The sequence below is a fragment of the Filicampus tigris genome, chromosome 19 (assembly GCF_054856515.1).
Source record: "Filicampus tigris isolate MCC_2025a chromosome 19, RoL_Ftig_1.0, whole genome shotgun sequence".
Lineage (NCBI taxonomy): Eukaryota > Metazoa > Chordata > Actinopteri > Syngnathiformes > Syngnathidae > Filicampus > Filicampus tigris.
In genome coordinates, this window is record NC_141235.1 from 7989391 (window position 1) to 8011084 (window position 21694).

At 42.1% G+C, this 21694-nt stretch overlaps 2 protein-coding genes across 4 annotated transcripts; one reads left to right on the forward strand and one right to left on the reverse strand.

Moving 5' to 3' along the window:
- Positions 1 to 1037: 1037 nt before the first annotated feature.
- sh3bp1 (SH3-domain binding protein 1) lies at positions 1038 to 11968 on the forward strand. 2 transcript variants are annotated; one of them, XR_015082639.1, is made up of 20 exons: positions 1038 to 1182; positions 2819 to 2861; positions 2967 to 3071; positions 3241 to 3317; positions 3468 to 3579; positions 3799 to 3875; positions 3951 to 4038; positions 4101 to 4169; positions 4997 to 5087; positions 5163 to 5299; positions 5366 to 5477; positions 6243 to 6324; positions 6703 to 6783; positions 7165 to 7278; positions 7356 to 7453; positions 7597 to 7744; positions 7955 to 8253; positions 8870 to 9140; positions 10995 to 11237; positions 11317 to 11968. XR_015082639.1 is itself a non-coding variant. In XM_086017186.1 (18 exons), the coding sequence occupies exons 1-18, from the start codon at positions 1133 to 1135 to the stop codon at positions 9142 to 9144; spliced, it is 2058 nt and encodes a 685-aa protein (XP_085873312.1). In that variant the 5' UTR covers positions 1038 to 1132; the 3' UTR covers positions 9145 to 9409. The 2 variants fall into 2 exon arrangements, 1 of the variants encoding a protein (XP_085873312.1); XM_086017186.1 differs by lacking the exons at positions 10995 to 11237; positions 11317 to 11968 and having other exon boundaries at positions 8870 to 9409.
- Positions 9059 to 21292, reverse strand: cdc42ep1a (CDC42 effector protein (Rho GTPase binding) 1a). Of its 2 annotated transcripts, none has more exons than XM_086017187.1 (3): positions 21025 to 21292; positions 14569 to 15440; positions 9059 to 11605 (listed from the first exon to the last, which is right to left on the reverse strand). In XM_086017187.1, exons 2-3 carry the CDS (start codon positions 15038 to 15040, stop codon positions 10923 to 10925), a joined length of 1155 nt encoding a protein of 384 aa, XP_085873313.1. In that variant the 5' UTR covers positions 15041 to 15440; positions 21025 to 21292; the 3' UTR covers positions 9059 to 10922. The 2 variants fall into 2 exon arrangements, with proteins under 2 accessions (XP_085873313.1, XP_085873314.1); XM_086017188.1 differs by lacking the exon at positions 21025 to 21292 and adding an exon at positions 16554 to 16864.
- Between the last annotated feature and the right edge of the window lie 402 nt (positions 21293 to 21694).

The following is a 21694-nucleotide window of genomic DNA, read 5'->3' on the forward strand; positions in this document are numbered from 1 at the left end:
GTGCTTGCAGACGCTGTCACCAATAGCGATTTAAAAATGTGCATCGGCAATAATAATACATTGTATTTATACTTCTTTTCCTGTAACTGAAATACTAAATAGAAGACAAAACAACAGCAATGCTCAAAAAAAAAATACTACAAATATGAGAATCTTGATGCAAAAATAAATGCTCATGGTAATATTAACTTTAAATTTAGGAAGGTTATGCTTATTTGGCCTGTTAAGAATATGCCATTTGCGGGGTGGTCTGTTTTTTTTTTTTTTTTTCTCAATTTCATTTTTCACATTGTCCTTAAAGGGGGGGTGTCAACTCATACATTTTCTCGACAATAGTATTTTCTTAGCGCCTCCACTAGTCAAAACACGGCATTCTGATTAATCTTGTGTTGGTGCAGTAAAATCCACCCGTTTTTGTCCATGTCAGGGGGCGGTCGTTTTGTCACTGTCAACTGATAATGACTTATCAGTTGCTCGGGGCAGGTAACGACCAATCATGGCTCCGCTTCAGAGAACAGGTGAGCCCTGATTACCTGAGCCCTGAGCAACTGTGATGTCATTTTCAGTCGACAGAAGTGGCAAAATGGCCGCCCCCTGAGATGGCTAAAAATGGGAGGATTTAGCTGTTTAACCCATATTTCACAAGCGCAATATTAATCAGAATGCCGTTTTGACTAGTGGAGGCTCATAGAACATATTTTTCTCAAGACATTTTTTGGGTTGACTCCCCCTTGAAAGGTAAGGAGGAGAAAGTACGTATGTAGTAAAAGTCAAAAGACAGAATAAGTCATGTACAGATACCTGAAAAAAAAATACTGAAGTAGCCTACACTAAAGAAGTATTTGTACTTCATTACTTCCCCCATCTGAACCAGATGGAGTGTAGTTGCACGTACAGGTAGTTGGCGAGTGTAATTGTTTGCTTGTCAAATGCAAAAAAGAAAAAAAAAACAAAACAGCTCTTCCCGCTCACATTGCAACTGCGCAACTTCCTCATTAACCGCACAAGAGCTTGAGAGAGCGCGTCTGAAAGGAGAACTAAAAGAGAAACGCAAAAGAGCGCCATCACGTAGGTTGTAGCTGCTCAAGTCTCCGGAGGAGGTCAGCCACTGTGGAGAAGACCACCAGCCGCAATGCTCCGACAGTCTCTGAGCATTCTGAAGCAGCTTGGCTCTTCTGCAAAGTAAGTTGGAGTCACTTTCCTGAGTATTTACAGTATGTACTTGTACGATGATGATGTAATGGCTCACAATGTGGTTAGAAGAACTTTATTTGTCTCATTCAATCACCATGCAGCAAATCACGGGCACCTATACAATTAAATGACAACTAATTTAGAATTCCATCTTTAGAATGAAATCGCTAATTATCCTAAGAGTTGTTTATACAGCTCTTGTAATGGATCAAGGTCCATAGGCTGTGGTAAATTCAGGTCCAAAACTAAATTAATACTCTATTGCTGTATGCAGTACCAACACTAAAATATAGCCCATTAAAGACACCGACCTCTCATAATTCATGTAATCCATGTCATAAACTTGTGTGATATTCATTAAATGTGTCAGTATTTTGGCACACTTTTCTTTTGTGTCTCTGACACATCCTGAGTGAAAGCAGCAACGAACGCGTGCGTCTGCAAGAGAGAAACCACACCAGTACACAAAGGCAGTGTCGCTCTTTGTACACAAACATGACAAGTTCTACATAATGATACATGGTTCTCCTAGCATGCTATCCCTTGTGCCATTGTGAATGGCCGGCTGCATTTCCCCTGTTGGATATCACTTTCCTCTTTGAGAGTTGATTATTCTCAAAAATGAAGTTTAGAAAAGGGAACTGCCGGTAGCTTCAAACTATTGTCATACAATATGCGAGGTGAGGTGTTAAAATCCGTCCTCTAGTCAATCTCATCCCCTCTATATGTTTTTTGGGGAATGCTTTTACAGTACAGCAAAGAGAGAGGCCTTAAACAGCTCCGTGATGAGAGTGGATTCAAGCAAACACCGCGAAGGCCGTTGGCTTTTTTGCTACTTGTCAGTCAGGCCTCGGGATGTTCTGAATTTGCATTACAATCTCGCCAAGAACAATGTTTGATGATCAGCTTGAATTATCAGACAAACAATATGCGAAAACCGCAGTTCAACTACCGTATTAGCAGTTCTTCATTTGGAGTACAGTCAATGAGATTGTAACTTTGCCTCACGACTAATGTAGTTCTATTAGTGTGCAGAAATGTCATACGGTAGTGAAAAAAACTCAAAGGGGACGTCAACCCCCCCAAAATCTTTGTAATGAATATGTTGTATGCGCCTTCACTAATCCTAAAACAGCATTCTGATTAATATTGTGTTTGTGAAATATGAATTAAAATCCAGCCGTTTTTATCCGTTGCAGGGGGCGGCCATTTTGTCACTTTCTGTCGACTGAAAATGACGTCATAGCTGCTCAGGGCACAGGTAACGACCAATCACGACTCACCTGTCTTCGAAAGATGAGCCATGATTGGCCGTTAGCAGAGCCCTGAGCAACTGTGATATCATTTTCAGTTGACAGCAACTGGCAAAATGCCCCCCCCCCCCCCCCCCCCCCCCCGAGATGTACAAAAACGGGAGGATTTTTCTGCTTAACTCATTCCACAAACGCAGTATTAATCACAATGTCTTGTTTTGACGAGTGGAGTTGCATATTCTTGTAAAGAAATTTACACCTACAGGAAGTTTAGTTAGAGCTGTGTTATTGTTATTATTGCTGTAATTAGGGTATACAGTTTTCAATTGTAAAAGGAACTTTGTAAGACTGTCTTATTTGCATATTTGCAGGTCACAAGATGTCAGTGAGCTTCTACACTCAGACCTGGTTGTGGTGAGAAAAATAAACACACTTTCAGAAGTCTCTCTGTGTGGCATCATTTGAGTTGGCTGAATTCAGCACGGTCTTTCCGTTGTTTTTCTGTTTGATGAAATGAAGGTGGAGCAGCGGGTGGAGCCTGCCAAAAGAGCAGCGCAGATGCTTCACAAGAAGCTGCATGGCTGCATGCAGAGTCAGACAGGGCTAGATGCTGAAAAACGGATGGTACGAATACAGAAAAAAAAAAAAGGAGATCAGACCATTGGGAATAAATTAAATATAATTTCATGCAGCAAATATTAGAAATTGGGTTGTAAATGAAAGTCAGTAGAGAAGGCCTTGCTCCCCCCGCCCACCAGCGCTCAACACATTGCTGTTCTGTCTTTCCCCACAGAAGAAGCTGCCTCTCATGCTGCTGTCAATCAGCATGGCGGAAAGCTTCAAAGACTTTGACGCCGACTCGTCCATCAGGTGAAGTCTGAGCTAAGAGTCATGTGATAAGCTCCTGACTGGTGTTTTCAGTTCTGTACCGAATAGGAAGAGAAACAAACCACACAAGTTTGTGATGAAACACACACATCGAAATGCATCTGAATAATGGAAGTTGTGCGTGTGTGGCAGGAGGGTGTTGGAGATGTGTTGCTTTATGGAGAAGAAATTGGCCAGCCTCTTGGCAGACTTTGAAATAAAAGTGGAAAAGGAAGTTTTGGAGCCACTGCATAAACTTAGCGAGGTGAGATGAGTTTCTCTTCATTAAAAGGGACATACAGTATTCAAATCGTTTTTTGTTGCCTCTGTATTGTTTACAAATAGTTTGGTCTCTTGTGCGCCTGCTTACCTATGTAGGTGTGAAATTAAATAAGTGCATTTTTAGTTTTGTTGGATGCTCAGATTAGCATTAGCAATGTCACGTTCCCAATCATTACGTCCTTACTTCCTGTTCTTCTTTAAGGATGAATTACCAGAGATTCTAAAGAATAAGAAGCAATTTGCAAAGCTAAATACAGACTGGAACAATGCCCGAATCAGGTGAGTTGCTTTTTTATCATCGCCTTTTATCTTATCTGTGCTCAAGTTGCGTATGATATGATCTCTGAACGCCAGGAGCCAGGCCAGCACCGGCCCACAGGCCAAGCAGGACGGTCTCAAGGAGGAGGAAGAAGAAGCCCTGAGGAAGTTGGAGACCATCAAGGTAACAGCGCACATCTCCAAGGATTGAACTTTTTTAACAGTACGTTGTTCTCGTTTTTACAGAATCAGTATTCGGCAGATCTGTATCACTTTGCGACCAAAGAAGACGACTACGCAAGCTACTTCATTCGCGTACGTTGCACTTTAACAAGTTCAAAACTGTCTATGCATGTTTGACAGCACACTGAACCCACATTTATTGTGGGTATAGCGTTCCAAACCCACCCCCAAAGAGAGAATGTTTAGAGACCATAAACATTTTTATTTTCGTTAATTGACCCCTCTGACATGCTTTAAACACAATTTCATTATTAAAACACTTTTTCAAGTATTCCTCTCGCTTGCGGACTTCTCCAAGTAAGAGTTAAAGTGTGCTTGCTTCAGGCTTTTTGTCACTCCCTGTTGAAGTTTACGACCAAACTGACACATTAAAGAAAAGAAAATGAAACATTGCATTGTTAAACACCAAAATGTTCAACCGGCCAGATACTTGCATCTGATCAAAGTTTGCTAGCTCAATGCTAACATACTGTATAATATGAAACACTATAAATGGAATAACAGAAATTAGCATCGTTGTTGCACTAATCAGAAACCTTCAATCAAATGCTACGATACCACACATGGAGTAGCAGCACATACAAACAAAGCATACAAAACAATGACTTTTACTGGAGGACCATTGGGGACCTTCTCCGCCTCTTCTTCTTGCTCTTATACTGCGTACAAAGGTTATTAATGAAAACTAACAAAGCAAATAAAACTAAAATGTTGCAGTAAAACTACACTGACAACACGCAACTCTAAATTGGACTGTATACTGTAAACGTCCACCAAAATAAATAAATAAATAAATAAAAGATCGTTTGAAAAAAAACAAACTTTGGCAATATAGCTGAGGCGCAAGTGATGAACTGGCTGGGGAACACTCTAATCCCTTCTTATTCCTTTCACTGAAGCTTTTGGAGCTGCAAGCAGAATATCACAAACATTCACACGAGTTCCTGGATAAAAATATAAACGAACTCAAGGAGAATCACAGGCAGAAAGGTACGTGCGTCCATTTATTTGCCACGCGGGCTTGACCTTGAGTTGACCTCGCTTTACATATGTGATGGGCTACAGGACCGCCAGCAAACCCCTCGGGACCGAAAGTTTTCGGGGAGTCACTCGCCTCACATCTGCTTGAGAGCGACCGAGAAATCGCAGCACCCATTCAAGAATGTGTTCACATGCTATTCAGGACGGGGATGAGGGAGGAGGTAAGACCATTTTAGTTGCTGATGGTATCTTTCGCATAAAAGCTGAAAGCCTTTCTTCTTCTCCAGGGTCTATTTCGTCTGACGGCGGCGGCCTCAGTGGTGAAAAGGCTCAAGAATTGCATGGATCAGGGGACGGTCAATCACAGCGAGTTCACGATGGACCCTCATGCTGTGGCTGGTAAGCTGTCCCTCTATATCATGTAAACAAAATTAGTCTACAGCGTCTGTAACTGTAAATTTATTGTCCCCTCAAAATAATTCAACATGCAGCCTTTAAAGTGGAAGCTAACCCAAACATATTTTTTTCATGAATATGTTCTATGCAGGCCCACTAATTGAAACAAGGCATTCTGATTAATTTGACCAAATTCCACCCTTTTTTAGCCATCTCTGGAGGCGGCCATTTTGTCACTTCTGTCGACTGAAAATGACATCACAGTTGCTCAGGGCTCAGGTAACGACCAATCACAGCTCACCTGTTTTCTGAAGCTGAGCTATGATTGGTCGTTATCAGAGCCCCGAACAACTGTGATGTCATTTTCAGTCGACAGAAGTGACAAAATTGCCGCCCCCTGAAATGGCTAAAAACGGGTGGATTTTGCTTCTTAACTCATATTCCACAAACGCAATATTAATCAGAGTGCTTTGTTTCAACTAGTGGGCCTGCATAGATCATATTCTTGAAAAAAAATATGTTTGGGTTAACTTCGTCTTTAATGTAAAAGATGCTGCCAACAAAAGTGAACGCCCAATGAATCATTTTCCCTCCATATTATCAGTTTGTTAGTGTTCCAACGTCGAAGGAAGAGGGAGCAATATACTGAAAACTGTACTGTAGTATTTTCTCACTGAACCACAAAAACATGGCGTGATTGTCAAGAAACAAGTGGATTGCCACAAAGAGGATTGTCATGTCTCTTTTCATGTGAAATTACTCCAATAGGAGCTCTGAAGTGTTACCTGCGAGAACTTCCTGAACCGCTAATGACCTTTGAACTCTACAATGATTGGTTTAAAGCAGCCAGGTGTGTATGAGCTACACAACTCACACAGTTTTTGATATCAGTTTCATGTCTGTGACTTTAAAGGGGACATGTTATCGAAAGGTGACTTTTCAATGGTTTGGATACAAACAACTCACTTCTGCTTTTCCGCTTCAGTGTTTCACGCTAGTTTACATTGTAACCGCCCCTCAGAGCTGCATTAACTTTTGTTGGATGTGCAGATTCGCTAAGAGCATTATCTTCTGATAAACGACACGATTGCTCTGTGAAATTGTTAATACAGTGGGATTGTAATGCTTGACTCTTTGTATGTATATTTTGTTTGTGTTTTGTTATGTGAAGACACCTGGGAACGTTTTGAAATTGTGAAAAAAAGCTCATTTATGGGTGTATTCACAGTGAAAAAGACTGCACAGAGAAGCTGGAGCAGTTCCGAATACTACTGAAGAAACTGCCGCCTGAGAACTACAACAACCTCAGGTGTGGGATTATTTTCTTTTTACAATAATTAACTCACAGTGAACAAGCGCCTCGCTTGTTCCTTTTTAAAAAATGTTTACCTTCTCTAACAGTCACACATGCAATATGTGGAGACATACTTCTAAAGTGACGTGAAAAGCTCATCATATGCATCGCACATAGATTGGCTCAGAAAAAAAAATTCCGCTGGATTATTTGGATTGATTTAGTTTTCAAATACATATCTAAATTATTTTTGAATTTGAAAAAGAAGTGGTTGCATTGGGTCACATTCGCTAATAACAGGAAGGTTAAAACGTCACTCTGGTTTCCATGGCGAAAATGTATATTAGAAAGGTGAGCACAAGTCTTCCCTCACATATACATTTCTCATATTTTCAGGTACCTGGTGCAGTTCTTGTCGCTGCTGTCCGAGCAGCAGGCTGCAAACAAGATGTCGCCCGGTAACATTGCCATCGTGCTGGGTCCCAACCTCCTCTGGCCGCAAGCCGAGGGGTAACTATAGGTGTCCAAGCGCATGTTTTATACCCTTCCACAATCTCATCCTGTCTGCTTGCCCTCTTCCTACTTAGAGAAATCGCCCTGGTTGATATGGCGTCGGCATCCTCAGTGCAGGTGGTGACGGTTATCGAGCCTCTGATTCAATACAGCTCCGTGCTCTTCCCTGAAGGTACAGCCACAAATTGTCGGTCTTCTTGTTTATAATACCTAATTCTGACTCAAGTATGTCCATGAAAACGATGACGTATGATACTCTGATGGCAGTAAGTAAACAGAGAAGCAATTGATCTATTGTTGGGAATGGTTATTCAGATGTGTCCTTTGAGATTCCGGAGCTTCCCGAGGTCCAAGATGACCAGTCCATGCTCTCAAAACAGGCACCACTGTGCAGAACAGTCTCCAGTCCTTCCACAGCCTCCTCCTCTTCAATTTATCATCTCCCTTGCTCTAAGAGAAGCAGGTATAGCCTCAGAAACCACACTTATGGCTAGTCATGGTCATCCATTTATTAATGTCACTCAATATTGAAAAGATTTGTAGATTTGATTTGATATAGACAATAATGAGGATAGTTTTGGGCCTGGTCATTATTGTGTCCCTTGAAAGGCTCTACATTATAGAAACAAAGTTATTAGCATTCTTCTTAGATGGGTTTTTTTTCTGCTTGTAGCATGTCCTCTCAGGACGTCTCTTCTGTAAAGTCCGTGAGACGCCAAGCGTGGGCTGCTTCGGCGCACGAGGCCGCCGCCACGACCCAAAAAGACACGACGATACTCAGCAGCCCGGCCCCCGCAAGACCAAGCTCGTTGCCAAACCAGAACACGACCCCACATCCCAGAACGGCAGGGTCCAACCCTGGACAGAGCAGGGACCCCGCCCAGAAGCAGTGCTCGGATCAGTTGGAGCCCATTTCGGAGGTCCAGACCATCTCAGCTAATGCAGTTGTGACGATCGCCACACCGAATAAGCGTGAGTCAAAACGCACTTGAAAGTTTTGTGGTCAGAAGGATTAGAAGAAGTAGAAAGCAGAAGGAAAAAAGAATTTATAAAAAAGAATTTATAAAAATGAAATCTATTTTAGTCACCCAAATTTTGGGAAAGAAACTGTTAAATTAAATCTTGAGGATGTAAATACCCGGTGGACCGTGTTAAAAAAAATGGAGCTGGCCGTATATGGTCCCCGTGCCGTACTTTGCCCACCATTGCTCTTGCTTAACCATTTGCAATTTTTGATATGCTATGACATGTTCACAGCCACTTTGGTGAGTCAAAACCCGCCATCATATCTCTATCTATTGTGTAAAGTCTAGACACATTTCCTCTCACAAGTAAAGTTAGTGCAAGTCTACTAGGGGAGAGAAATACAGATATAAACAGGATGTTATGCATTACCCATCAAAATATCACCGACTCAAGTCATGCGTCATCTTGCATGTTGGTCTAACCACGACGGGGGCGGAATACGTTCCCTCAAATAATGAATTTGTCGTCGTCACTGCTCTTTTGCAAGACATTGATAAGAGCGTTAGACAGCCCAACGTTGTAAATTGCCCATTGCAGACTGTACGCTGTCTCTCATTTGCAGCAAAGAGGAGCGCCAGTGCGAGAAAAGCCACCGAAGCTAACGAGCCGTTGATCGTTCACTACAGCAAACTCAAAGCGCCGGTGCCGCCGAAGCCTCGGGCCCCTCCGGCTCCCGCGGCGACGGTCGGGATCCAGGTGACGCATCCGCCACCTTCAGCTCAGCCGGTTGGTCTTAAAAAGCCGCCGATTAAAAAGTCTGGACTTAAAGCCCCAAGTTGCCCACCGCCGCTTCCCCCTGCGTTACAGTCCAAAGAGGCTCCCTCAATAGCGCAGTAAGTTGAGATTTACACTATATGGACTTCAACTTTGACACGCAAAGAATATTTAATTTCAAGATCAAGACATTCCAATCCAGTTCCTGCCGGAAGCTATAATGATTACTAGATCCTGTACATTGGCCCGCAAGCGTGTTTGCGTGTTGTAAGATTGCTTACCATTAGTCAAAATTCTAACAATGGAGAACTGTATTTATTTTTCACCCACTGCAGTCCTTTATTTTCCAGCGAGCAAATAAAAGCATACATCCAAGATAATAACGTCACTTCCAGACCTTGAGGTTGAATGTTTACTTTGCTTTGTGATAATTGTGAACGTACGATACAAAATGCACATCTTTATTTCCAATTGATATCATTGGAGTGTGTCACAAAGTATAAGGTTGGACTGCACTATTTTCTCAAGGTGCTTATAAGTACATGTTTATTGGGGAGTCAGCTGATATTTTCATGGACATTTGTAGGCAAGAACAGACATTACAATTCGTCTATTAAAAACGTAGCTCCTCGTTAAAGGTGCACAGAGTTCATACAAAAAGGTCTGCGGCATTAAACAGTTACAAAGTACAGCCTATACTGTAGTTGATAACACCAAATACTGGTGTTATCGGTCATATTCCTCCATTGGTGTAATGCGATAACTGTCATTCTTTAAGACACTGTAAAAATCCTTACGATTTTAAGGCTTCTCATTTATGTCAAGGTAAGTCTTCAATGAAAAGACTTGAAATGTTCTTAAAGAGAAAATCAACCTATTTTTTTCCAGAATATGCTCTATGCAGGCCTACTAGTGTAAACACGGCATTTTTATTAATATTGCATTTGTGGAATATGAGAAATCCACCCGTTTTTTTAGCCGGCTCAGGGGGCGGCCATTTTGTCACTTCTGTCGACTGAAGATGACTTTGAAGTTGCTCAGGACTCGGATAACGAGCACTCATGGCTCAGCTTCAGAAAACAGGTGAGCCTTGATTGGTCGTTCTGGAAAAAAATCTGTTTGGTTTGACTTAACTGAAGTTAAGTATGAGATACATGAGTATGCGCACCAAAGCCATCTCAGTGCTGCGATCACATCCGAAAACTGTATGGCAAGACCTCTTCCTTGATTAGTGTTCTTTGGTTAGAGCCTCAGTTCAATACAGTAGTCACAAAAAGTTTGAGATATTGGGCTTTCGGGTGGTACTTCAGGATGTATCTGAAATGCACTATAACCTTTACAGGTGAATTTACTTTGAGCTTCTCTAAACGTTACAATGCACACTACCAGTTCTGAAGGTCAAACTAAGTATTAGTGAACATCTGTGAGTAAATGAGACCTGCCTAAAAAGGTTTAGAGCTGTCTATTGATGGCACAAGATGGCAGGAAAGCACTACTTTTGTCAAAAAGAAATTCAATTTACCCCAACTTAGTTCCTTGACATCAAGATGCCACAAGATGGCGCTAATGTAATGCTTTTATTTCATCAGCCCGAGCACATAAATAGTGAAGCCGTGAGCTTCAGGGGGGGTGTTTTAGGTTTAATGCGCAATTTCACCCGAAAGCTGAATATCCTGAACTTTTTGTCCACTGAAAATATGTCAGTCCTCATTTTTGATCCATTTGCAGCAAAAATTAATCATTGCACCGTTAATGGGAAAAATATGCAGTAAATCCACTATGATTCACGTTAAAAATGTGCAGTTTGAGTGTCATTGTTGCTGATTTGATAATTGGATTACGATTACAGAGGAATCAATGAGTATATCCGATAATGAGTTTTAGGTCCATGTTAAAACAACTCAGACTTTGATTTCATCATCGTCATCATCTGTGTAGCTATAGGATATCGTCTTCATTCTGTCTGAATCCAGCGTCTCCATCCTGTTGTGGCCGCCGTAATGGCGTGCGAGCACATCCGCGGCACTCTGGAAGCGCTCGCTCTCCATCCTCACAGCTAACCTCGCTCGCTCGAGCGAGCCTCCCCTCAGCGCGTCAGGTAATTTCCCGGACACGCCCACTCCGTTCATCTCATTGGAGCTTCCTTGGTCGTCGTCCCATTCCGCCTCCTGTGGACCCTTCCCGCCCGCGCAGTCCTCTCTCAGCAGGGAGTCCACGTAAGAGATAGTAGCCGAGTCCATCTCGGATCCTTCGTTGGTGAGCCCCCACGGTGAGCCCGTCTCGTCCCTCTCCCAGGTGTGACTGTCTCCGTCCAGTAGGCCGAACACCTCGCTCATGAGGGAGGGGCCCAGGTCGAAGTTGAAGGTGTCCAGGGAGGTAAGGGAAGCGAAGGAGCTGGAGAAGACGGTGGGCTTGGGGTCAGAGGTCACAACGACGGCGGAGCGGCTGGTCAAGATGGCGTCGGCGGGGTCGGTCAGAGAGCCGCGGTGCACGTTGGCCGAGTAAGGGGCCGGGCTGGAGACGGAGGGCTGCTGACGCTCGGAGCGGGACAGACGAGGAAGTGTGACGAAGCCGGACTCCAAACCTGAGGAGATAAGAATTACACGCATTGTATATTTAAATACACAACATACTTTGTTTTAGAAACATCGCCATTGCTAAAGCTAGCAGTCGTTAATTAGCATTGAGTTATATATTCTTCCTAATCTGTGAAAATGAGTTATAATAACTAGGTTAATTAATACGTTTCTTCTTCTATTTCATTGAACCTAATGTGTGTATTTCTATGCATGCTTGGCACCACAGTGCCCCTAAAGGCCAAGGTGTGCATAGCAGGGACAAGCAGGTATTTATTATTTCGTGTTCTGTTTTTCTTGCTGTTATTTTAATTTGTTACTAATTTATTTATGGTTGTTCTTTCAGGTTAGATTTCAAAGTTGACTTTTGGTCTTTGAATAAATAGTGTGTATTAATCATGATTACCAATATTAATAAAAAAAATATACTTGATTTTTTTTTTCCATAATTGCCTAGACCTAGGATGGACCCTGGAAAAAAAACAACAAAAAAATGTGTTAACTTTTAAACCTGTTTTCCCATAACAATTTAGTGGATATTGAATTGACACAATTAACACGTGCATTTATGGTACATGTACAGCTTTGTGCAAATTGACACACGCACTATCACACTCTTGGTATGACTGTCACAATTTACCCAGTAAATCCAACAGGGGGCAGTACAAACCAACATGTCTCCCAAGTTAACAATCTACATTTCCATTTACCACCAGGTCACCATTGTGCAGTAAAACTATACATCTAAAGTTCCTTCCAGACATATACATATTTATAAAAGATCGAAAATCTTGTGATTTATGCTAAGTGCTAATTGTCACTTGACAATTATATGTCACAGATGGACTAATCTACTCTATTAAGATTGCCCCCAAATCATCTTAGACAGACACTAAACAGAACATGTAGTGTGTTTATATTATTACATTTTTTCTTTTTGAAATTTTTGTGATTTATGTGGCATAGGTCTGGTGTCAGCGTGAGTCATTCAAAGACAAACTCCCATCATCTTATTGCCTGCTGTCTGGATATCTGCCTTTATCAGCGCAAGAGCCGCTGATATTGCGCCAAAGTCATCTATAAGGGCATCTAGGGCAAATCTGTCTAAATCATAGAGCAGACCTGACGGATGACTCTTACTGCAGCCCTGTGCGTAGTCGCCAAGTCTTTGCAGACTTTACAGTGGGGATCCTGCGTTAACTCATTTGATCCACGCTTGTGTGGTTTACTGTGTTTAGCAACCGGGATTTATCGTTTCGTTCCGTCGTAATCATAGGGGATTACTCTGGGATTTGTTTGTGTGCATATGACACTTGGAATTTCCATTGAAGATATATTAGCATTTTCTTTTAAATGGTCTCTTTCGGATCTTTGCTTCTTATGAGAAAACAAATCAAGGTATTGCAAACTAAAATGACCCTCAGTAGAGTTGTCTCAGTTCAGTCAGGAACCTCAGGAGGTCAAACAAACCTGAGCACTAAATTGTGCATTTATTGTTGAAAAATGTATTAGAAATAAACTGGACGTGTTTCCAGAGTAGTGTTTCCCAACCTTTTTTAAGGATGGTACTAGCTAGGTATTTTTTGAGGTGGTACTCGGTGTAAAAAGTTTGAGAACCGGTGAGGAAGTATCTGTCTTAAATTTAAGCTCGGTGGTACTGGGCAACAACTCCTGCAGGGAAACACTTGGCCTGTCAGCAGCTCACCGCTCCAAATGTCCATCTTAATGCGTTGGAATGATGTGCTGACACCACAAAAACACAGTCAATGGAAATTCAATTGGGGTCATTTTATTGCGGTAGACCCAAACGCTCTGCTTGCACAGTGGGTGATGATGATGTTATTTCAATATGCGAGCGTCTGCCGCTGGGCGGCAGGTAGCGGCAGTTGGATGACTGCCACGTGCACACAGGAGATCTGTTTTCACATTTTGTACCTTAACCTCACCAGACCCTGACAGTATTCACACATTATAAAACAAGGGTGAATTTCAAAAAGCTATCTTACCAGTAAATCCAGACCGTCTGGCATTGTTATTATTGTGGGGACATGTCATTTTAACATAATATCACCACTTAATGTGGTGTACGCTGTCATTTCATGGTCTGCTAGTGGCCGGGTAGATGAATCCAGTGACTTGATCCGAAGCTAAATCGCTGCAAACAGACGCCTGCTGCGTGAGTCATCAATGCTGATGAGAGCCCAGAGAATCAACCGCAAAATCAAAACAGTCAGCAGATGTTAAAATGTTCAACAGAGCAGAAGGAAATTTGGAAATTTGTCTAATAGTTTGTTGTCTTTTCCCGTAATCTGAACCATAGTTAATGTTGAATATTGCCTTGATGGAACGTCTTCAGGCAACTGCCCCTGAGGTCACGCAGTTTGGAATTTGACCAAAATTTTGGGGGGGAAATGCTTCCAAAGTCACTTTACTGAAACATGTAAGATAATCTCTGTTATGTCCATGGATTTTCACCAAATTCGCGTGAAAATGCTGTTATCAGAAGTGAAATATTTTTATCAACAGTGGGTAACGTCTTTGAACATGAAAATTAATGTTTCAAAGTAAAGTACCAGAAACTATATCTGCAATACTTTGCATTACGTCTTCCCTATTCGTCATTAAACTTTAGACACTTTTATTGTTTGTTTTTAATATTAAATAGGAAATCAACCCAAACATTTTTTTTCAAGAATATCAACAGAAATGACAAAATGGCCGCCCCCTGAAATGGCTAAAAACGAGTGGATTAACTCTATTTATCAGAATGCCTTGTTTCAAATAGTGGGCCTGCTGGGAACACATTCTTGAAAAAAATATGCTTTAAGAGTTAAACTTATGTCGATTTTTATAACCTTATGTTAAAATGTTACTATTATTTCTTATTCGGAAAAATGATTTCCAAACCCAAATAAATCACAGGCGAACCAACCATTGACAAAAAGGTTCTACTTTGTATCGCTATGCTTACCGTACGAACTCTTTCTCTCCCCGGGTGTGCTTTGAGTACTGGGGAAAAGCACCTTTGTGGTGGGGCTTCCATTATACATGTCCACATCCAGCCTTGGAAGGGAGACAGCATTCTTGATGATGGGAGAAACGGCCGGAGGAGGCAGTGACACATCCTTGGATCCTTCTCTGGTTCTGTTGTCAGAGCCCCTCCTGATTTGTCGGAGTGTCCTGGAGAAAAAGGCCCCGAGTTTGTTGTCGGGGGTGGACGCAGAGTCCGCTTCCCCGTTGCTCCCGTCGGCCGAGCCGCCGTGGTTGCTAAGGAAGGAGGTGTCCCCGAACACCTCGCCGCCGCGGCCGACGTGCATCGTATGGCGGAAGTCGCCCAGCGGCGGGCTGATCATGTCCGCCGTGAGGTCGGCTTTACAACGCCGCTTGCCGTGAGAGTGTGTCACCAGACCTTTCAGGCCGGAGAGCTTTTCCTGGAGATTCATGTTTACAGAGCTCCCAAAAAAATGTTCCGTTAAACCTGAAACTATGTGGAAAGTAAGACTTCAGCTCACCTCAACTCTTAAAGTTACCCCAAGTTCTAAAAACATGTAATCTAAATGACTAAAAAGCTGAGGCCTGCCGCACCAGATACTTGAGTGGAATATTATCTATGTTTATCATGCGCAAGCCAAAGTCTGTCCCACTCTTTGCCGGTCATCGTTATGCGGAGCTGGCAGAATCAAACCGACATAAATTGCAGAGAACACTGTGCAGTTGTGTCCCGGGCAGAAGCCGGGCCAGTTGGAGCGCTGTCAAGTCCCTGGTTTCCCTCGCTTTGGCTTTGTCGACATCAGCTCCGAAATAGGTCCGAGTCCAGCTGCAAATGCTTCTGTGGTCGAGCGTCTACGGAGAGTCAAAACAGGGAGAGAAAGTCTATCTTTAAAATGGAGGCAGGAGAAAGAAATGGAGGACAGTCGGAGTTTGTGTTGTGGTAGTTGAGAAGATTCAGGGAGGCAGACCGTGACACTTCCTTCTACACAAAAGTCAAAATTGTAATTGTCAAAGGAGGCAAAGGTACACAAATGGGACAACTGCTCGAAATGTCAACTAGCATGGAAATAGTTAAATTTAGACCCCATTGTGTTGACGATGAAAGTCTGTAATTCTCCTTCTGGGACACAATAAAAAAAAGTAATTCTTCTTCTATTGTTCTGTTTTAACTGTCATAAATATTACCCGAAGGAGTTCGCTTTTAGCCCATTCGTCACGCTTTGACAGTTTTATATCGTACGTGTGTAGGAAACTGTTGTTTTTCTCACAAGCTGTTCTTTGCCAGCAGCAGTAATGGATAGCCAGTTCCTAAATATTTTGATAACATAAGGGCCCTGACAAGCTCCTCTGGTTCTCTTTAAAAGTCTGCAGCACAGCAGCAGTCTCAATCGGGCCCCGTCCGGCCGGCTTCATTAAAGGGAAGTCAACCCAAACGTATTTTTTTGCAGACCATGTTCTGTGCAGTCATTCTGATTAATATTGTGTTTGGTGGAATATGAGTTAAGCAGCAAAATCCACCCGCTTTTAGCCATCTCAGGGGGCGGCCATTTTGTCACTTCTGTCCACTGAAAATGACATCACTTCAGAAAGCAGGTGAGCTGTGATTGGTCGTTACCTGAGCCCTAAGCAGTTGTGATGTTATGACAGAAGTGACAAAATGGCCGCCCCCAGAGATGGCAAAAAACGGGTGGATTAACTCTTATTCCACAAAACACAATATTAATCAGAATGCCTTGTTTCCACTAGTGAGCCCGCATAGAACATATTCTTGAAAAAAATATGTTTGGGTTGACTTCCCTCTTTAATGACTCGCTTTGGTTCGTGCGATGACGACTGCATCAGGTCCAAGGCAGTCTTTGTAATTTGCTGCTGACCGCAGTCACCAAGCCCTCTGCTCCACTTCCCCTGGTCTGGTGTTTTAAGAGGGGCATCTGGAAGCCCAGAGGGAGGAAACACACCGCATACCAGTGCTGAGCGGAGCCATATCAAGCCTTGAAAAAGGGGAAAAAAAAAGAAAAAAAAAAAAAAGCACACGTGTTGAAGCAGCGATGGCATAGGCCTACAGGGAACTGCCGCACATTCCCATGAACGGAACTCAACTGGACATTCGCAGACTCAAAAGGCAGGAAAAAAAAAAAAGTCCCTATCAAAGGTTTAACAAGGAGCGATAACCCACTGGATTACGAGAACACACATGGGGTCGTGAATTACCCTGACTGTGATCTTACGGAAAGCTGCGATGTATCGTCTGCCTGTAATCCATTGGGAGACCTTTGACCGCAGCACAGAGGCGCTTGCTCAACTGCTTCGGACTCCCCCAGGCCAAATACTGCCGTTCTCATTTGGACTTGTTTATGTGTTTGCAAGGTCGAATAAACACTCTTTTGGGTGTCAGATAAATAGCCTGTTAAGCACCACCAGGCTGTAAAAACATACGGTAATAGCTTTAATGCTATAATCCATGCGGTGGTCTGCCTGAAGGAACTGTGGGCTTGGACATACCCTAGATAATCCTCTAAATCTTCAATCCTGGTACCCCTGAATATGCACGTCTCACTGGCAGAGGTCTGGCTTTTTTGGCTCCTGTTTGACAAAGCCAATTCAGAAAAAAAGACACAAGAAGAGTGTTGGAAAGGAAATGGAAGATTGCTCTTTTTAAAAATTTTTTTTAAATTTGTCATTTGTATTTTACTTTTTAAAAGGGAGCGGACATTGCGGTGCATTGAGTTACCCTCTGAGTTACGGAACAAATTAAATTTCCGGGTTAAAGTCGCACGATTAATCGATAACTGATCAATCATCAAATGAATCAACAACTGTTTTGATAAGGTCAGATCTGGTTTTCATAATGATATAAAGATAATAACAATAACAGAATATGTAATATGGTAATATATTTATTCATATTTGCTGCAATATGTGTAATGTTCAATCTGCTGTCCAAAAAATGTAAACCGGTGATATAATTGTCTTGACTAAAACTAGGCTAAAAAGTTTTTGTTGACTAAAACTAGACGAATAAAATTATGTTTGCTTGGACTCAAATGAAAGAGTAAAATGCTCGAAATGGTCAACTAAAACTTGACTAAATAAAAACGGGATGAGATTGACTTTAAATGTGCTGAAAGCAAACAGCTGATCTTGAAATTGGACTAAAACTACGACTAAATTTAAAAATGGTTAATAACATTAACACTACAGCAAATTCAAACATGGACCATTCAGTGTACTCGTAGGATAATGAATAAATCCACAAAAGGCTTCCCATAGTAGCTTCCTGTTTGTGTTTTGTTCCGATTTGAATATTGAAGCACATTTGGAATCCTGTGGTGCTAAATCCTCGACTCTGCTGTAGGTCCACACTAGTGGACTTTGTTAACTGTCTCTCTGCTCATGCCCTTCAGGCTCTAACCAGGTGAACAAACATACAAGATAAGGCAGCATTTTTTCGACTCACGCTTTGGCTTTCTACTCTGTATCTATTTTCAACCATCACGCTCAACCTTAATCCAAGCACAACACTTCCTCTTTGCTCGAGAAAGCATGTTCAACCCTTTGACAAATATCCACACTCGCTCTCCGCTGTTTGTTGTAGCGTCTTGCTAATAAACGTGTTTCTTTTCATCAGCCCTTTCTTCTAGTCTCATTTTACAACAGCAGGCAGTAAACATGAGGCTGTTTCTCGAGCTGGATAACAATTAGACAGAAAAAAGGAGCCACTTCTAATTGGTGAGTTCAAGAGTCATTTTAGGGGCTTTGTATGGCTATTGTATGCTTGGAGTCAGATTGTAATAAGCATGAAATATCCATGCTTAGGATGGAAAAATATGATTTATCGTGCTCAGTAGTGCTTTCCTAGCTGTTACATGGTAATATGACTTTGTCAAGCACACAGATCCAAATTCACTGGTTTGAAGTCAGCCCTATTTGTCAATCAGGACTTGGCTCACTCAAGCAAATAAGTGAGTCAACTGTATGCTGAAAATGAGTTTGAGCCAACCAAGACATTTGGGACATTACTGCACTATGCTTCCAACTGTGTGCTAATAGTTTGGGAAATGCCCTTTTCTGCACCAGCATGGCCGTGCCAAAGTCCATAAAGACATGCTTGGGTGAGCAGGGTGAGGAAGAAGCCCTCCAAACAACTTTGATATTAACTGAAGCAGAGATTGCGAGCCAGGCTTTCATGTTACAAATGTTTTTTTTCCCTCCAAGAAGCACACCAAATTGTGAGCGGAAGCTGTTATAACTGCACAAGGAGAACCAGTTGGTGTTGGAGGTGATCTTGGTGTGATGGCCAGGTGTCCAAACAACTTCACCAGAGATTGTAATTACAGGCAGTCTCACTTTCGACTTGGTGTCATTTTTCAGACAAATGACCCAATGCTACCAGATTACTGCTTGATGATCGCCTAAAACTTCTTAAACTAACACTCATGAAACAACAAGCTCGACATGGAGTTCTTGTGGGATGAAAAGCCAAGATTTTTAGGCAGATGCAATTGACATCGCTGTTCTTTTTCATAGCTTGTGAGGTATATGTAGATTGAATGGCGGGCCAGGGGTGTTCTGCCTCTTCTGAATGTGAGTCATGTGACTGCCTGGCTCCGTCTGATTGGTGAAACGGAGTCATATGACAGCAACCTCGGCACAACTTTTTTTTACACAAATAGATCTCGCAAGCAATAATCGAGAAAAATTAAAAGTAGTGAGTAGAATCTGGCTTGATGTAACAGTAAAAGTACAACAACAACAAAACTTCAAAGTGAAAATTATGTTTCATTAAAACTATTCTGAAAAGTGCGATTTATGCAAAAAAAGAAAAATGCTTCCGTAAGCTTAAAGGGAAGTCAACCCAAACATATTTTTTCAAGAATATGTTCAATGCATGCCCACTAGTTGAAACAAGGCAATCTGATAAATATTGCGTTTGTGGAATAAGAGTTAATCCACACGTTTTTTAGCCATCTCTAGGGGCGGTCATTTTGTCACTTCTGTCGACTAAAAATGACATCAAAGTTGCTCAGGGCTCAAGTAACCACCAATCACAGCTCACCTGTTTTCTGAAGCTGAGCCATGATCGGTCGTTATCTGAGCCCTGAACATCTGTGATGTCATTTTCAGTCGACAGAATTGACAAAATGGCCGCCCCCTGAGATGGCTATAAACAGTTGGATTTTGCTGCTTAAATCATATCCCACAAATGCAATATTAATCAGAATGCCGTGTTTCAACTAATGGGCCTGCATAGACTATATTCACCCAAATAATACGTTTGGGTTGATTTCCCCTTTAACAAAATTGATACGTTCATTTTGACCATTTGGTGATGACTGTGATGCTTTCACCCACATCGCCATGTCTGGTCAGAAAAATGGTTGGGAATGTAGCGGTGTAAAGACAAACAAAGCACCCGGATTCAAAGTTCACACCTCTGCAGCGGACCCCTTCCTCATTGCGTCAATGACACTTGAAGGTCACAGAGGGTCAAGCTTCAAAGGAATGTCCAACTAAAGTAAAAAAAAAAAAAAAAAAAGGGAGGGAAAAAAGAAAAGGAGCAAATACTTTGATTGGGTTCTGTCGAACAAAGACTACGAAGGCAAGTAGGAAAAAAAAACGGATGACATGTGGCTGAGTTCATACGGGAGCAGGAAATGTCAGATGTAAGCCTACTGGGTGCCCACTGTGTGGAGTCACTGCTGCTTACAGACACACACAATAAGTTCAACTTGGAACAATCGCATTGTGACACAACTACAGCACATCTCTCTCTTGAGTCATGTTTAGCATCATGGCAGGCTGGATTTTTCATTTGATTTCGCGCATGTTTGTTGGCTTTCCAGCTGTCATGTGTGTACGCGCGTGTGTGTGTGTGGCATTTCACACAGTGGTCCCCCTCAGGGCGTGGGTCTCATAAGGCCACTGATCCCAACATAGTGCTGCTACGTTCCCTAATTAAAACACCTCAAGGCCACTGAATGTCAAGACTGATGCATCCTAATTTATTTTAGGTTACGTGGAGGAACTTGTAATTACAAGGAAAGAAAAACGATTATGATATTCGGAATTGCTGCTGCTGGCAGTGGTGGTGTATAAATATGTCAGCAAGCAGGGTTTAGTTTCACGCAAGAAATCCGAGGAGACTCTGAAACGGCCACCGCAAACACACTGGACATTAACACCATATTTCTACTATGACGCGGACATGCAAACCACTTTTCTGCCCATCACTGAGAATGCGCATGAAAAAGTTAACCAAACTATTCTAAAACTAAAATAAATGCAAAACACCATGCAAAACTAAAATGAACCAAAACACCACGCAATTCACCGCAGTGGTTTCTACGGTTCCGTTTATGATAGAAATGATGGTTTAATGTGCACAAAGCGTACAGAGGACTCCAACATTGCTAATGAAGAAAGAATAGCGACTCACCTAAAAGCTGGAGAAACACCAAGCAAGTGACTTTAGTGATGTTCCTTGAAAAGATAGAGTTGAAGTTGCTCCGAGTACGCTGATTGCACGATAGGACAGTGCTACTGTGTGCGTGTGTGCAGGAGCGTAGCGCGGAGGACGGGGAAAGGGGCGGGCCGGAGGCCCCATCCACCAAAGGAGTCCCCTCCACGCTGATGGGATGTGCTTCTACAAACTGCCAAAATGACTTGACAACACTATTTCAAGCTCTCAGTTCTGGATTGACACTGCACGTTCAAAATACCAATTCAGATTTAATGGCCAAATTGCACGTAAATAACTTCACGAGTGTCAGCAGTGGGCATGCAACGTGGAATTAAAGAATAATATATTAATAATTCAAATATGAAACATTCAATACAATTAAGTTGATGGTTGGATGTGGCAGTCACAAGCAGCATATCGTGAACATTTTTTCCAGAAAAATAAACATTCCAATTTGAAGTTTACGTGATTCTTAGTGTGTGGTAATTTTCACTTTTAAAGGGGAAATCAACCCAAACATATTTTTTTCCAAGAATATGTTCCTGTTATGTTTTGGCTCTGTCTCCTTCGACTGGGGAATTTGGGGGCGTGTCCTACATTGCCGCATCTGTGGTGCGTTAGTAATCAATGACTTTAAAAGAACTGC